The sequence below is a fragment of the Lontra canadensis genome, unplaced genomic scaffold, assembly GCF_010015895.1.
Source record: "Lontra canadensis isolate GAN:19392208 unplaced genomic scaffold, GSC_riverotter_1.0 scaffold53, whole genome shotgun sequence".
NCBI classification, from domain to species: domain Eukaryota; kingdom Metazoa; phylum Chordata; class Mammalia; order Carnivora; family Mustelidae; genus Lontra; species Lontra canadensis.
In genome coordinates, this window is record NW_022631047.1 from 13,264,121 (window position 1) to 13,280,572 (window position 16,452).

At 48.4% G+C, this 16,452-nt stretch overlaps 1 protein-coding gene across 5 annotated transcripts in view; it reads left to right on the top strand.

Moving 5' to 3' along the window:
• The first annotated feature begins 1,669 nt into the window (after positions 1–1,669).
• Positions 1,670–16,452, top strand: part of DDX11 (DEAD/H-box helicase 11) — a 36,140-nt gene continuing 21,357 nt past the window's right edge. For 4 of the 5 annotated variants that reach the window (XM_032874880.1, XM_032874883.1, XM_032874884.1 and 1 more), the window contains exons 1-6: positions 1,670–1,778; positions 6,914–7,099; positions 7,345–7,492; positions 14,239–14,487; positions 14,946–15,032; positions 15,325–15,482. In XM_032874880.1, coding sequence (XP_032730771.1) covers positions 7,349–7,492; positions 14,239–14,487; positions 14,946–15,032; positions 15,325–15,482 — 638 coding nt within the window. In that variant the 5' untranslated portion in view covers positions 1,670–1,778; positions 6,914–7,099; positions 7,345–7,348. Of the gene's footprint in view, positions 1,779–2,028; positions 2,120–6,913; positions 7,100–7,344; positions 7,493–14,238; positions 14,488–14,945; positions 15,033–15,324; positions 15,483–16,452 lie in introns of those variants that run through there. The other variant, XM_032874881.1, reaches the window with a different exon arrangement.

Below are 16,452 nucleotides of genomic sequence, written 5' to 3' on the forward strand. Positions count from 1 at the left end.
TCTCAATAATTCTTTCTTGGCGTGGGCTTCGAACCCGAATGTTCTTTCCGACATCAGAATCACCTTTTATAAACTCCCATTTTTATGCAGTTTTTAAGTTTTATGATTTTATGCAGTTTTTAACACTCGTTCCTCTTCCTGAAAGCCTTTCCTTCAAATTCCAGCAAACTAACCCTAACATCCCTTGATCCGGCTGGGAAATCACACCAATTACCTATGTCATTCCGCAGGAGCACTTAGTATTAAATATCTCCTTTATCATTTCTTAGGATCATTCTGTGATATTGTGGTAATAAATATGTATTTGGTATTTGTCCCCATTCCTAGCGCAGAACTCCTAAGATCCTTGGAATTTACTGAGATAGATGGAGGTGTGTTATGCTGATGTAGTGATTTTTGGAAGGCCCCTAGGTAACAGAAGGATGGAGTTTGGTTGCCAGGGGAACCAACCAAGAGATTAAAAGTTTGGAACTTTAGTCCCACCCCCAGACCTCCTGGGAAGGGAGAGGGCCTGGAGATAAAAATATTCAATCACCAATGGCTAATGATTTAATCAATCATGCCTGCATAATGGAACTTCCGTAAAACCCCAGAAGTAGTGGGTTCAGAGATCTTCTGTTAGTGAATGCATGCAGGTCCTGGGAGAGTGGTACTACTAGAGAAGGTATGTTAGATTCCCACATAACCTTGCCCTATGCATCTTTTTCATCTGGGTTTTATAATAAACTGGTGACCTAGTAAGCAAATGTTTCCCTGACTCTCTACAGCAAATCAATCTGACTGGGGGTAGGGTGGGGTCCTGGGAACCTCCCATCATCTATAGCCCAGTGGGTCAGAGGCATAGGTAACAACCTAGACCTGTAATTGGGTGTCTGAAGTGGGGGCAGGAGCAGTCTTGTAGGACTGAGCCCTTAACCCATAGGATCTAATGCTATCTCCAGATAGTATCATTGGACATACTTTCAGAAAGTTGATAGGGATCAGGTGTAGTTTTATTTCCCAGACTAAACAAAGGAGAACCCAATTCCAGAGATGTGAAGGTGACATGTTTGTTTTCCTACCTAGAAGCTCCTGATAGCTGGGCTGGTGCTTTACTAGATTTCCTTGCTTCCTTCCCTTCAGGGTAGTGCCTGGTACTCGGTGGGAACAATAACCTAAACTCTCCTAGAGAGCTTTAATCTACACGATTTCAGGATATCCAAGACCATGCACAACCCTGTCGAGGTGACCAAGGCAGATGCCGTCCATTTTAGAGGTAAAATAACTTGAGGTTCATTCGTAAGGCCTGACAAGAGCCGGGACCAGAATACGGGTTTTCTGATTCTTGGTTACAGCACGTCGTCCTTTGGGTGTTTGATCAGTATTGGCCAATTTGATCGAGTCAAGCAACCGTTGAGCTCAGTACATTTGGTGCCAGTCAGTGGAAGATCACTAAAACATCCTGCATCTGGCAGGAGGGCAAAGGGAGAAAGCCCGGAATCCTGACCCCAGCCTCTAGGGTGCTGTCATGACAACGGTTTCCGGCGCCAGGGGAAAAAAAAAAAAAAATTCCCGCTAAATCCGCTGTGCAGGCGCCGAGGTACAAAAGGCGAATCACTCTACCCGCCCTTCCGAGTTCCGGACTGCGCAGGCGCACTGGCGCGGGGGCGTGGCAACGCAGCTCGCTCCTCCCGGGGGCCCACGCTGACGGAGGTGCGGCGCGATTTGAAATTCCGGGACCTTCTGCTCGAGCTCGTCGTCAGCCAGGCTTCAGCGAAGCAGTCCCGCCGGCGAAGAAGGTGAGCGCGGTGCCGCGTGAGGATGAGGCGAAGTGAGAGGATAGACGGTAGACGCCAGTGGAAGCGCAGACACGGCGGGCGGTTGTGCAGAGGGGCAGGGCGAGCCGCGAGCGGGAAAATTCGGTTCTGGAGCCGGAGAGGCGGGACCAACGTGTGATTGGCAGGCTAGGAACCAGTGCGAGGGGAAAGGGCGGACTAATGAGGGCGGGACCTGCAGTGGCTGTGGAGCTGCGCTTGGGCGTGAGAACAGCTACCGCGCGTCGGGGGGCTTCAGTTTAGCCCGGCTGTGCTAAGGCACTTGTCATCAGTTGCCTTATTTAGTGATCACTGCAACGCTATACGTGAGTGTTGTTACGTGTTTCTCTTTTACAGGTGAGGAGACTGAGGCTTAGGGATATTAACATGAGCTGGGATCCCGGACTTGGCCCCTGGAGCCCAGCTCCCATACTGTTGAAAGCTGTGCTTTACTGCCCGTCAGGGAATCGAGGTGAAGTAGGGGGTCAGTCTAGAGGACTGGGATGAATGGATTGACTAGAATGTTGGAGGAGGTGCCCTAAATGTGGAAATAAATGCTAATATGTAGCAGGTTCTTCTTAGATTTTGTGAGAGCCCCGAGGGTGGAGCTGGGAGGGGGACAGAAGGCTCCAGCAAGGTGGCCCAAGTTGTGGGCCAGGTTTTGGAGCGCTGCTGTTGTGCTCTGAGTTGGCAGCAGGTGTGGAGAAGCTTTTCTTCTAGGCTGTGTTGTCTCCCAGGTGTGTGAAGTTAAAGTGTTTTAGGAACATAACCGCACAATCGTCGCTGGCTTCAAGTTCTCTTGGGCTACCATAACAAAGTACCTTAGACTGGGGGCTTAACAGAGATTAGTTTTCTCACGGTTGCAGAGTCTGGGAAGTCTAAGGTGCTGGCGTATTTGGTTCCTTGTGAGAGCTGTGTTCCTGACTTGCAGATGGCCCGCTTCTTCCTCATCCTCACATGGTGTGGAAAGAGTCCTCTTTCCCCTTCTAAGGCCACCCGTCCTTATAAGGATTAGGACCCCACTCTTAATGATTTTGTTTCACCTCAGTTTCCTACTAAAAGCCCTATCTTCAAATACAGTCTATACTGTGCTGCTAACTCAGAGCACAACAGCAGTCCTCCAGGACCTGGCCCACAACCTGCTCATTCTCACTTGCTAGAGCCTTCTGTCTCCCTCCCAGCTCCATCCTTGGGGCTCTCACAATATATACAGTATATACATGAATACACATGAATTTTGGGGGACACAATTCAGTCTGTAGCAATAGTTTATACACAAATAATGAGTGATGATTGAGAACTGAAGAAAATGAGCTTTCAGAACTAACATATACCTGAGATGCTTTCATGTATTTTATCCGCTTTGATAAGTATCTGGCGTATGCCTTAGCACTCTTGGGGAATTCTAGGGAGAACTTGTGCCGGGGGTCGTGGTTGTCCGCCACACAACCAACCTGAAGAGGTGAGAAAAAGTCCCATCAAATGTCCTTAATAGCACTCAGTCAATCCATTATTCAAGCATTTATGCAAATGCTTCTTTAACTTATGATTTAGCCTGTGCTGCTTCTGGAATAATGAGATCCATAATTACCACCCACAGGGAAGTGAAATAATAATTACTTTTCCTCTGTATTGTTTCATGTTGTCATTCTGATGTTTAGTAACCAAGTCTTTCTTTTTAGTCAGCTTGCCCTGGTGGGAGGAAGAGGGATGAACTGTGAATCCCAGGGGCTTGGAGGTCTGGCAGATGGGGTTCAAGTCTTGGGTTCAAGCACTTGCTGAGTGACTGGGCAGGTCTCAACCTATCTGAGTCTCTGTGTTTCCATCTGTAAAATAGAGTAATGAAAATATCACACAGGGTTGCTGTGAAGTTCTGTGAAAGCAGTTTGAAACCATTAAAGAACGGGCCCTTGGACTAGATATTTTAGTTGTGGAACCTCCTCTGCCCACACCTCTGAAGAACAGAAACCTCTACTTACAGCCACCATGTCAAGCTGGCTGTTCATTCCTCAGAATTTATTTGACTGCCTGCTAGGTGCCACAGTACCTCTTCTGGTGCTGGGGGGCAGGGAAGAACCAGACTGACAGGGTTCCTCCTTTTATGCCGCGTGTATTCTGGTAGGAAAGGATTATAAATAAAAGAAGTTCGGCTAGCGCTAAGAGCTATGAAGAAATTAAATACAGGGTAATGAGACAAAAGCGTGACTTCAAGCAGGGTGGTGTATGTGTGTTTGGATAGGGAGTGGTATTTGACCCAGATTGGGTGGCCAAATAAGAGGGGGAGGCTTCTCAGAGAAGCCTCTTGGAGAAATTTGCTGTCTTGGAGAAATTTGGTTCAGAAGAGGGGAAAAAAGATCAGACATGGAGCTGAGAAGTTCTTAGACCTTGGCCTGGCAAGGAAACATCTATCATTTCCCAGACAGTGGTGGAAGGGGGTGGGAAGCAGCAAATACGATTAGATCAAGCTGGGTACCTCACCAGTCTGTAGGCTGACCAGTGATCTAGTTTAAAAGGACAGGCAATGCTGATGAGATTGTTCCCTTGGGATTTTAGAACTAAAAAAAAGTGAAAAGAATTTCCCCTTCTGAAGCTCAAAGGTAGAGGGTGCTGAAGAGGCCCTGTGCCAGCCCAAGTCTAGGGTAGGCAGAAGCTATGAGTAAGCGGAGGTCAGCGAGTGGCTCCATCTGGCCTGTGACTGAGCAGCAGAGGGGCAATCTGTGGGTATTTGCTTGTTAGAGAAGTTCTTGGAGCTCTCTTAGGATCTGGATTACTTTGTAATTCTAGTCTGCAAGAAATCCCACTCTGCAGTGGCTTCTGTTGTAGGTTTTTGCAGGTTTTGCATAATTTCTCAATATGTATATATATATATATTTTTTAAATATTTTATTTATTTATTTGATAGATCACAAGCAGGCAGAGAGGCAGGCAGAGAGAGAGGAGGAAGCAGGCTCCCTGCTGAGCAGAGAGCCCGATGATGCGGGGCTCGATCCCAGGACTCCGAGATCATGACCTGAGCCGAAGGCAGCGGCTTAACCCACTGAGCCACCCAGGCGCCCCTCAATATGTATATTTTTATTAGATCTCCCTTCTGCCTCTGCTGGTTATCTCTTTCCAGATGAATGTGACTAAAAGAGACCCATATGGACTTTGGTGTGGATTCCTGGGTTTTCTCTTAACTCTGCCTTTGAGAATTACTTAATGTCTGGAAGCATAAGTACCCGATAACTGTGTCCTTACAGTGTTGTACAGGTTAACCAGGGTAATAGTAGTAAAAAGGCCTGTGCAGTGTTTAACGCATATTAGGTGATCAAAATTTGTTAGATACCTTCCTCTTTTCTTCCTGGTTTTTTTTTTTTTTTTCTTTTTTAATTATATGCCTCCCTCTCAGTATTAAGTGGTCTTAGTTTGTAAGAGTCACCCTTGTAGTTCTTTGACCTCTGTCCTGTTAGGTGCTCCTAAACTATAACCAGAAGAGTGTCATGGCAATTACCTTTCCCTTCATAAATGTACTGACACTGTCACTGGTCTTATTGAAGCCAGTCATGTAGCTGATTGTAGGTGGATTTCAGACTGATTAGTACTTGTACTTAGAAGAGATAGGCCTTCCAAATAGTTTGGAGCAGTGACTTCTAAAGAGAGTGTGGGAACCAGAATGGAAGGGTCAGTCCTCCACATGGTGATGAAAGGAAGAAAGGGTTGGGGTAGCTGTCTGGCTCAGTGGGTAGAGCATGTGACTCTTGATCTCAGCGTCATGAGTTCAAGCCCCATGTTGCATGGAGCCTACTTAAAATAAAGATTAAAAAAAAACTAGAGGCGCCTGGGTGGCTCAGTGGGTTAAAGCCTCTGCCTTCGGCGTGGGTCATGATCCCAGGGTCCTGGGATCGAGCCCCACATCGGGCTCTTTGCTCAGCAGGGAGCTTGCTTTCCCCTCTCTCTCTGCCTGCCTCTCTGCCAACTTGTGATCTCTGTCTGTCAAATAAATAAATAAAATCTAAAAAGAAAAAAAAAATAAAAAGTCTAAAGGAAGAAGAGGTATGCAGAAGCTATCTTGGAGAAATTTGGTTCAGAAGAGGGGAAAAAAGATCAAACATGGAGCTGAGAAGTTCTTAGACCTTGGCCTGGCAAGGAAAGAGAAAAGCACGGGGACAGGACCCGTGGGCAGAAAGAGCTGCAATGGGGTCATGAGCAGTGGCACATTATATACTTTCAAGCTGGGAGGGGACTAGGGATAATGTAAGTCTCTAAGGAATTTTGGAAGCAAGTTTTCCAGGATCTTGAGAGGGCTAACTGTTGTTGGGAAAGGTCATTTATTATTGTCTAATAAAACCTTAGTTATGAGCCCCCTTTAGATGTATATCAGTGGGCCATATGCTTGGGGAATGATTGCCAACACATATCTTGGGGTGTTTAGAGATAAAAGAAGTTTCCAAAGGAATTTTTTTTTTTAAGATTTATTTGTCAGAGAGAGAGAGAGAGAGAGAGAGCGTGCGCGCACACCAGCAGGCAGAGTGGCAGGCAGAGGTGAAGAGAGAAGCAGGCTCCCTCCAAGCCAGAAGCCCGATGTGGGACTCGATCCCAGGATCCTGGGATCATGACGTGAGCCGAAGGCAGCGGCTTAACCGACTGAGCTACTCAGGCAACACTCCAAAGGAATTTTTATATGTTAAAGTGGACTTACATGGGAGGGGCGTTGGGGTAGTCAGGCCAGGATCACCTTTTGCCCTTAGCAAAGTATTAACATTGAGGCAGTTGAGTCCCTAGAGAATGTCACTCTCCCTGTTTCAGGGACTTGTCAGTGGGCTGTAGGTAGTAAGGAAATTTAGTAAGTTTTCTTTTGCCTTTGTTTTACACATCAGTTTCAGTGTTGGGGAGCTCTGGAATTCTAGCCAGGACTTAGTCCCTGTCAGCAGAACTCTCCCAGTCTGCAACCAGACAGGAAGCGCTTATTTATAGAGGCTGGGAAGGCTTTAGGAGGCAGCTCTGATGTATTCTGGAAATGGAGGCCAGGACGAGCGAAGAAGCAAACTGAAGATTCCTTTGAGGTACGGATGTATGCATGTACCTGTGCCACATAAAGAACCATACTCGTGACCCTCTGCCTGTGTGTTACAGTTTTACAGACCTTGGCAGCAGGAGTACGTGCGACAGCTTTGCCAGGCGAAGGCCGTGCTGTGGACGTGTGCAGAACCGCGCTGCACGGGTAGTCAGGAGCAACATCCCTGACCTCCAGGGCACAGGTCCTCCAGACGAAGTCTCCGCGCCTCTCCTGGAGGCATTAGGGTGTCCAAGAAGCATAGGAATCCCAGGTAAGATGGCAGGGCGGTTTCTCTTGCGGGGCTCTGCTGGGCTGTGTTCTGCATAGCCATTCTTGACAAATGTCACTTGATGGGTTGCCTGCGCTGGGTATGGCTTCATGAGGACATGCATCATGGGGAGAACATGGTCTCTGTTTGCAAAAAAGCCTACAGCCTGAGGAGAGATTCCGTAACTAGCACTGAGACTGCTCTTAGGAACTGCTCTAGATTTCAAGCCTTTTTTTCCCCCCCTTTAGGACCATGGCTAATAAAACCCAGGAGGTTGGTGGCATCCATTTCCCTTTTCCCTTCACACCCTATTCCATCCAGAAAGACTTCATGGCAGAGCTGTATCGGGTGTTGGAAGCTGGCAAGATTGGAATATTTGAGAGTCCGACTGGCACTGTAAGTACACCGTAGAAGCCACCTAGCATGCTTGTTAACCTAGGCAGAAATTTTCATGGTTTGAAGTTGGGCAAAGTTGTTCCCTTGGTTTACCTTTCTGAGTAACAGTCACTTCCTCTATTAAAGATTAAATGCAGCCCCAGGGTCTGAGAACAATTAGGCTGAAGACAAAGGAGAATGTGAATGCCTATAGGAACCAAGACCTATAGCCCCAAAGCTTTCCAAATTGTTCTGGGCACACAAGTGCTTTGATGTTGAGAAACGGATTACCTTGGCTTTTCACAGGTTAAACATACTGGTTTAGTCTTCAGGAACGAGGTTACCAGGTTACCGAGTGCTGGAGAGATCCAGTCAAAGGCCTGTGAGCTTTTCCTTCCAGGAGTGGAATGACAGAGGGATTTATAAGAGGGTGGCCAGGAAGAGCATTAGAGCTATAGTGAGCAGCCCCCGCCTCTCCTTTAGAAAGTACTATGCGATAGTGAGCGTTGATGCGAAGGTCCCCCAGCCAGGCTGCAACCTCCTGGAGGTCCTCCATGTCCCTGTCATCCCGTGGAGCTTGGCAAGTTCCATCCACAGGAGGCTCTCAGGCTGGTACAGCCGGCCTTCTTCCCCTACCAGTCCCCTGAGATGGCTTTTAGTATCAGCAGTGACTTCCTGATTAGTAGATTTGGGTGTTTTGAGTCCTTACTTGACCTCTCTGCAACAGTTAATGTTGTTGAACATCTCCCTCTCCTTTGTTTAAAGTCATATGAAAAATCTAATAAAGAATAATGCATGCATGTCATTTAAAAAGTTAAGTTTATCAAACTTGGTTCTTTGGGCAGGTACTTTGAATCCTTTTAACTGGTTCCTAAGAAATACACTTGCATAGCATATCTGGAATTGTAAGCTTGGTGCTGTTTCTCAATTTATTCTAGTCATTGTCCTCTTGTGATAGCTAAGATGTAGCTCTGTAACCGTTTCCTTTCCCTCCTGCGCCCCATCCTCTCGATGTAGCTTAGATGGAAAATTTTAGCCTCTGCTAAGTCAGGATGCTCTGATTATGGGTTTTCTTCTGGAATAATTTTTGTTTTCCCAGAGTTGATAATTGCCTTTTAAAGTTTGTCTAGTTTTTAGTATATCTACATCACTTTCTCACACCATCCAGGGGCTTCTCTGTATGCTAGTCCATCCCTAAAATTATAGCTTACTCAGGCTGCACAGGTGCCATAACAAAATACCACAGACTGGGCGCTAAGAGGACAGAAATTTATTTCGCAGTTTGGGAGGCTGGCAAGTGCAAGGTTTGGGCAGCTTCTGGCTTCTGGTGGGGACTCTTCCTTCTTGTAGGGGTCCCCCTTCCTACTGTGTCTTCACATGGGGGAGAGATCTTTGGTGTTTCTCCTCCTTTTATTGGGACATTAGTTTTATTAGATCAGGGCTCTGCCCTTAGGACCTCATTTAACTGTAATCCCCTCCCTGAAGGCCCTTTCTCCAGTACAGTCACATGGGGGTTAGGGTTTCAACATACGAATTTATGGGGGACACAGTTCTGTCTGTAGTAGTTACTAACTCCATTTTACCCTGGAGACTTTCTTCTCTATGTTCTCCTAAGATCTACTTCACAACTGTTATACTAGGGATTTCCTTTCTCTCCTTGAAAAAAAGAAAAATCAACTTTATATTGACATAAAATGAAACATGCCTCTTTTAAATCCCCAAGTCAGTGAGTATTGACAGATGTAAACCCCATATAACCACGACCACAGTGAAGACGGAAAACGTTTCCATCAGCCCAGGGTTTGTTGTACCCTTGGCTGCTGTTCTTCTCCTCTCACACCCGCACCGCAGCCAGTGATCACCTCCCATCTCTGCAGACACATTCTGTCTTTGTAAAGTTTCATGGGAGTGGAATCATACAGTAAGTCCTGTCTGGTGACTGGCTTCTTATACTGGCTGAGAATATATTTTGGGGATTCATCCGTGTTGTGTGTATTCTTTTCTGGGTTGGATTTTCTGTTTTCTGGATTCCATGTCTTCTTGGTTCACTTTTGTTTTGGAAGAGAACATTCCTGAAGGGTCCCATGGAGGGGTAAGATTTTGAGACTATGCTGGTCTGAAAATGTGTCATTGTGCCTTTTCACTTGCTTGATAGCGATTGGTTGGTTGGGTGTATAATTCTAGCGGCTGAGTGCTTTTCCCTCCCGGATGCTCCCTCCACCCTCTGGGTTCCATTGTTGCTACTGGGAAGTCCAGTGCAACCTGCACCTCGGTCCTTGGTGGCCTGGTCCACCCACCTCGCCCTCCAGAGTTTCAGGATATCCAGTGTCCTTTGTATTCTGAAACTTCTTTTTTTTTTTTTTTTTTAATTTTATTTATTTATTTGACACAGAGAGAGATCACAAGTAGGCAGAGAGGCAGGCAGAGAGAGAGGAGGAAGCAGGCTCCCTGCCGAGCAGAGAGCCCAATGCGGGCCTCGATCCCAGGACCGTGGGACCATGACCTGAGCCAAAGGCAGAGGCTTTAACCCACTGAGCCACCCAGGCGCCCGTATTCTGAAACTTTTTGGTGGTGGTTTGGAAGAGTGCGGTCAGTTCTTTGAGTTGGCCTCTTGATGGGTACTTTGCAACAGGAAGCTTCTCTCTTTCCATTCTGAGATGTTTTTACACATTTGATAAGCTTCCTGGTACTCCCGTTCTTTGAGTTTGGACCTTCTGGTTAATCCTGTTACTATGTTGTCTTCTAATTGCCTGTCTCGTTGGGCATATTGGTTTGTTTTTGTTCTGTTATGCTTTGAATTCTGCTTTCTTCAAGATTCCTTTGACTTTGTTGTTCAGTCTTTCTCTTCAGTTTATTTCTGTTACTCTGTCTTTAATATTTAGGACCTTGCTCTTATTCTCTGCTTCTTAAAAATAGCATCCTGTTCTAGTCTCCCTGAAATAGTAATATCTTTCTGAGGATATCAATTAAAGTAGCATTTTTGAGTTTTTTCCACCCTGTATCATCTCATCGTCCATTCTCTTCCCTCCCCCAGTCTGGGTTCTGTGCTTTGCTGAGAGGCTTTCCTCAAATGTCTGGTGACCCTCGGCTGTCTTCTGTTGGTGTTCAAGAAAAAGCCACCGCAGGGTTGGCTGGAGGCTGGCTGTGGGCTGATGGGCTAGCCTCTCTGTTGGGGCTTCTGGTGATTAGCATCTGTGTGATGTCGCTCGAGCCATCCATTTTTTCCAAAGTAGGCTCCTTTAAACCCTTGCCTTCTGGTCCCAGCCTGTTGGCCAGTATTCTTGAAGGTGTCTTGGGGAAGTGGCTTCAGGTGCATGGTCTTTCACTGTGTGTCCTGATTTGGGTCTGGCCCTTTTCCCCACCCTTCACGTGACCCGCCATCTCCAGAGCCCTCCTGGCTCAGCCCCTCCAGAGGGTACACGTCCTGTCTCCTGCACGGTGGGGACGTCCCTGGCAGTTTTTGGGCTTCTGAGCATGAACACCAGGGAATCTCTGCAGGCACTCAGGCTTAGCATCCTTTACTCCTCTCAGTTCCGGTTGTCTGCTTTCCATCTCTCCTAAAACCTGTTACTTTCCCTTCTTCCACTTTCTTTGTTTCGGTGGGTTTTAAGCCTCTTTTATTCCTTTGGTGTAATTTTAGCATGTTTCAGAAAAGAACACAGAAGAGCGTGTGTTCATTCTGTCCTGTCTAACCTGGAGGCTCAGGTCCCCATCTCCGCGCTCTGCCAGTTCCATGTAACCTGTTCCTCTGCTCAGCCCTTTCTTGGCGATGTTCTTGGGTCCAGGGCCTCCTGTCCTTGTGACTTCAGTTATTGTCCCATTCTGACACTGTCTAAATCACGCCTGTAGTAAGCTCTTCTCCCCATCATTGGCGTCCCACTGCTCACCGGGGTGCCGTACCATTATACGCAGTGCCTCACCTTTGCCTCAGTGGCTGAGCTCCCCGCTTAGCTCTTGATGCTGCTGCTTCCCTTGTCCGTGTCCCCTTTATAGCCTTTTATCAGTCCCCCATATTGTGCTGACCTCTCCACCTGGATGGAGCCCATGCTTCACAGGGAAATGTGACGCCCCATGGCCATGGTTCGTGTGTTAAGTTTGTGCCTATGGGCATTTTCTAGAGAACTCTGTTTCTCAGCATCAAGCCCAGTGCTCGCAACAGTGTGGGTGTTTTAGAGTGCATGAATGTACTTGGCGTAAACTTTAGAACTGTGATATCTTGGATGGTACCCCATGAAATAACATTGTTCAAAGCTAGGTATGTTGTGGATACTTTATTAAATTTATTTCCTAACATGAGCATTTGGTCATATATCCTTTTAATGTTTTCCAATTTAAATTTTTGTTGTCTTACTAGAGGATATAGAATTGCAGGCCTCAGTTCTCCTTTCTCTTTGTGATAGAGTGTGCCCGCAGTGGTTGTGGGAAGATAACTCTGACATTTCCTTAGGAAGGTCCTCAGCTCCCTTTCCAGGGGAGGATGCTGGCTCTCTGACCTGCTGTCTGACCCTGGGCCACTGTTATAGGGTGTGGCTCTCCTGACCCTAGCTTGTTGATGGCTGAAGCTAGTGGCTCCCCATTTTACTGGCAATACAGAATGTGTTCTCGAGCTGCTGCTGGGGAGGGCTGTTTAGAAGGCTTTGCCATTCTGTATTCATCAAAAGCTGAGAGAAATGGTATATATGGGCTTTTCCAAAGATATGTTATCCATTCATTCTTCAGAAGTGCCGTTCTGTCATAGGGCCTTTTAAGAATTTCATGAAATAGGGACGCCTGGGTGGCTCAGTTGGTTAAGCGGCTGCCTTCGGCTCAGGTCATGATCCCAGCGTCCTGGGATCGAGTCCCACATTGGGCTCCTTGCTCGGCAGGGAGCCTGCTTCTCCCTCTGCCTCTGCCTGCCTCTCTGTCTGCCTGTGCTCGCTCGCTCTCTCTCCCTCTGTCTCTGACAAATAAATAAATAAAATCTTAAAAAAAAAAAAAAAAGAATTTCATGAAATAGGGAACGCCTGGGTGGCTCATTCGATTAAGTGCCTGCCTTTGGCTCAGGTCATGATCCTGGGGTCCTGGGATTGAGTCCTGCATCAGGCTGCCTGCTCAGCGGGGAGCCTGCTTCTCCCTCTCCTGCTCCCCCTGCCTGTGTGTGTGCTCTTTCTCTGACAAATAAATAAATCAAATCTTCATGGGATTTTATTTCAAGTTCCTTTCAAGGGAACTTCATGAAATAGGTTCTTATTCAAGGACACAATAATTTATTACTTAACAAAAGCAAAAAAAAAAAAAATCTAGCTCCTATTGCTCACTTATGTACCAGGTGTTCTAGTCCTGGTGTAGGTATTAGCTTTTATGAGTATGAACTTACTTAATGCTTACGGCAATTCTGAGGAAGGTACTATCTCTCTCTCTCTCTCTCTGTCTGTCACATACACACACATATACATCGCCTCCTTTTTTATCTTATTTCTTTAACTCTTCCCATTTTTGCCTATGTGGAGCACACAAGCGTAGGGAGGTTAGCTTCAGGTCACAGAGCTGGTGAGTGGAAGAGCCAGTGTTTGGCCAGGCAGCCTGGAGTCTGAAGCCTTAGCTACTGTGCTCCATTCTATCCCCAACCCTACACACTGTGCATTTTACCTACAGTTCGTTCAAGCCCGTATTAGGTTCAGGACCCCTCTGGATGCTCTGAGACCCCCTTGGCTTAAGCAGGCTTGGATAGTTGACTGCCTGACCAGAGCATGTTGGCTCCTGCAGAGGCTCGCCCGAACTGAACTGCCCTTTGGACCCCAGAAGCAGCAGCTTTAGGGAAGGAGCCCATGCAGCAGCCTCCCGGAAGTTAGTGCTCCCACTGCCCTAACAGAGCTCCACAGGCTGGGGACTTAACCCACAGAAGCATACTGTCTCACAGCTCCGGAGGCCAGAAGTGCAGATGCAGGGTGGAGGCCAGAAGTGCAGATGCAGGGTGTCGGCAGGGAGGGCTTTGAGAGCAGACTGTTCCGGCCCCCTCCTCAGTATGCCCGAGGCCAGCCTTCCCTGTGATTCACTGCGTTGCCTTCCCTCTGGGCTTGCCACGGTGGCCCAATTTCCCCATTGTGTAAAGGACACCAGTCTTAGTGGATCGGGGCCCTCCTCTTTCTTAACTACATGCATCTGCAATGACCCTATTTCCAAATAAGGTCATGTTCTGAGACATACAGTTAGGACTTAACATATGAATTTGGGGGGGACACAATTCAACCCACAGGGAGGACCCATAGGGGATATTCTAGTCTTTAAATTAAGAATTGTGTTCTCCAGAGCAATTAGTTTGCTTTAAAAATTTTTTGAAGACTGGATCTCATGGGACTGATCCTGTTCTGTCTGCACATGGCTGTATTAAAGTACAGAGCCAAATGTGGCTCCCCATTGCGAGTATATAGGATTTCAAGCCATGTGTTTTTGGCCTTAATTCTTTTTTGGGACTTTATCTAATTCCTCAGCTTCTAATTATGTTAACTTGCAGTACTTATATGTAACCTGATAAGCCACATTAAATTATCTTAGGAATAGTGAGCTATATAATTAAGCCAGGAACTTTATTTTTATTTTTTTTTTTTCTTATCTTTTCTGGCCGTCCTTTTGCTAAATCCCTTCCTGTCCTTTCTCAGGTTGGTGTTAGAGTGCTTTCTAATATTTAAAGTTAGACCTTGCTTGAAGGCTTTATTAAAATGAGAAACGTTATTTGGAAAGCTTTGGTTTTTGTTCTTGTTTTTTGAAGACTTGTTTTCTTCTTGTAGGGAAAATCTTTAAGTCTTATTTGTGGGGCTCTTTCCTGGCTCCGTGACTTTGAGCAGAGGAAACATCAGGAAGAGGCACGTCTCCTTGAAACTGGAACTGTCCCCTTGAGTGACGGGAAGGAGCAGCCCCTGTCTCTCTCATCCTCCTGCAAAGAGACTCCAGACACCCCGAGGCCTGCAGGAGAGCCTGACTGGGTGACTCAGTTTGTGCAGAAGAAAGAAGAAAGGGACCTGGTGGACCGCCTGAAGGTGAGCTGTGGGGTGACAGGAGCTGGGAGCCATCCAGGAAACAGGGCTTGGCTGGTGATTTGGGGTTGATTCTGGGGGTTAGCATGTCCTTTGCCTTTGCAGTGCCTCCTTGAGTCAGTGGTGCTGCACCTGTGCTGTCTTTTCAAAGCTGATGTCAACAGGCCTTTTCTAGACGGGGTGGACGGTACCATTCATTACCCACCCAGGGAAGGAGCCTCACCGTTGCCCTTGGCAACGCGGTTCTGCGGCTGCAGACTCCGTTAAGGGAATGAATTTGATTGAGAGGATGTGGCTTTGGGACAAAGTGTGTGGACCTCCCACACTGAGGGTCAGGGATGCTGCTGCCCCCACTGGAGTGTTGCCCACGGAAGGGAGAACTGCCCTGCTCCGGTCTCTTTAAGAAAGGCATGGTTGGGGACTTCAGCAGGGGTTTTCTTTCTGGCTGCTTCACCCTCTAGGAGGAGCAGGTCAGGCGGAAGAAGCGAGAGGAGCGCCTGCGGCAGATTCGGCACAATGCGCAGCTCAAGTATGCAGCCAAGCGCGTGGTGAGCGCCCTCTGCCGGGGTGGCGGGGACAGTGCGTGGGTGCCGTTGCTCCCCTGGGTGAGTGGCCAGGGCCGGACACCCCCCAACCCCGCAAGCTGAGTTCTCATCCCCCAGTAGCTGCAGCGTGAGCTGAGGTATTGATACCTTAGACACTGGGAGGAGAGTGAGGCCTGTCGTAGTGGCGTGTGTGTCATCCTCCGTGGTAGCCGCTCAGAGGCCGCTCGGTCCGGGGGGGCGGGGGTCCAGTCCTGAGATTGGTTTCTCTTTCCCGCTTGGCGATGCTCCTCGGCAGAGACAAGAGGAAGAAGAGATGGAGCGTCTCCTCTGCCTCAGCAGGGAGATGCTAGCGGCCGGAGCAGAGGCCGAGCCTCGGGAGCCGCTGGCGTCCGGGGAGGAGGAGCTGGTCCTCGCGGAGTACGAGAGTGATGAGGAGAAGGGAGCAGCTCATGGGTGAGACGACGCTTTTCCTTCACCCACTGCCCCTGCCCTGGTTGCCATGGGGGCGGCTCCTGTGCCCAAAGACAGGCAGGTTGCTTTGCCCCTCACAAGGCGTCCGAAGGGATGGCGTGCCAGCCCCCTGCCCCTGCTCTCAGCCGGGCTCCTCTGGAGCACTCGGAAGGCTGGAGACAGTGCCCTTCCGTCTGCCGGCACTGGCTCTGTGGGTCTGAGCTCCGTTGCCCCCACCAGGTTTGCGTCTCCCTGTCACACCCAGTGGGGGCTGTGCCTAGCTGAAGCCACAGGGCTGGGGACAAAGCAGCTGGGCCTTGGAGCCAGCTGGGCCGGCTCTAGTCGTGTGCTCCTTGCTCCCAGTTGACACCGTGGGAGCTTTAGGATGTAAACCATCAACGTATCCTTAGCCTAAGCTGTTGTCTCCACTGTCTGGTTTCTGATTTGTGAGCAGTAAGCTGCTGGGTGGAGTAGAAGACCCTGAAGATGACAGCTGCCCCTTGTCGGGGCTCCTCTTTCATTCACGCTTCAGTTGCACAGATGCCCTTTGAGGGCCAGCTCTAGGTGCAGCGTGGTCCCCGATGTCAAGTCCGCCGGATGCGCCCCCTACCCTGGGCGAGCTCGCATGTGGTTGGAGCTGGGGGGTGGGACAAACACACAGATGGTAACTGCGCAGAATGAACGCATTTGCCCAGGAGGAAAATAAAACCGGGGCAGTGGGTAGAGTGTGGGGTTGCTCCTCTGGGTGAAGCCAGGAGAGGCCTCTGAGGAGGTGAGGAAGGGTGAGAAGGAGCCGTGGGAAGACCTGGAGGACAGGGCTAGTCAGAGGTCTGCTGGTGTCCTGGTCTGGAAAGGGGAGCAGGTTTGGTGGGTTGAGGGACACAGAGAAGGTCCAGGGGCTAAAAGCAAATGAGGTAGAGAAGTTTGTGGGGGCCTCGGAGTTCCACCGAGGGCCCTGGGTGTTTTTCTCCAT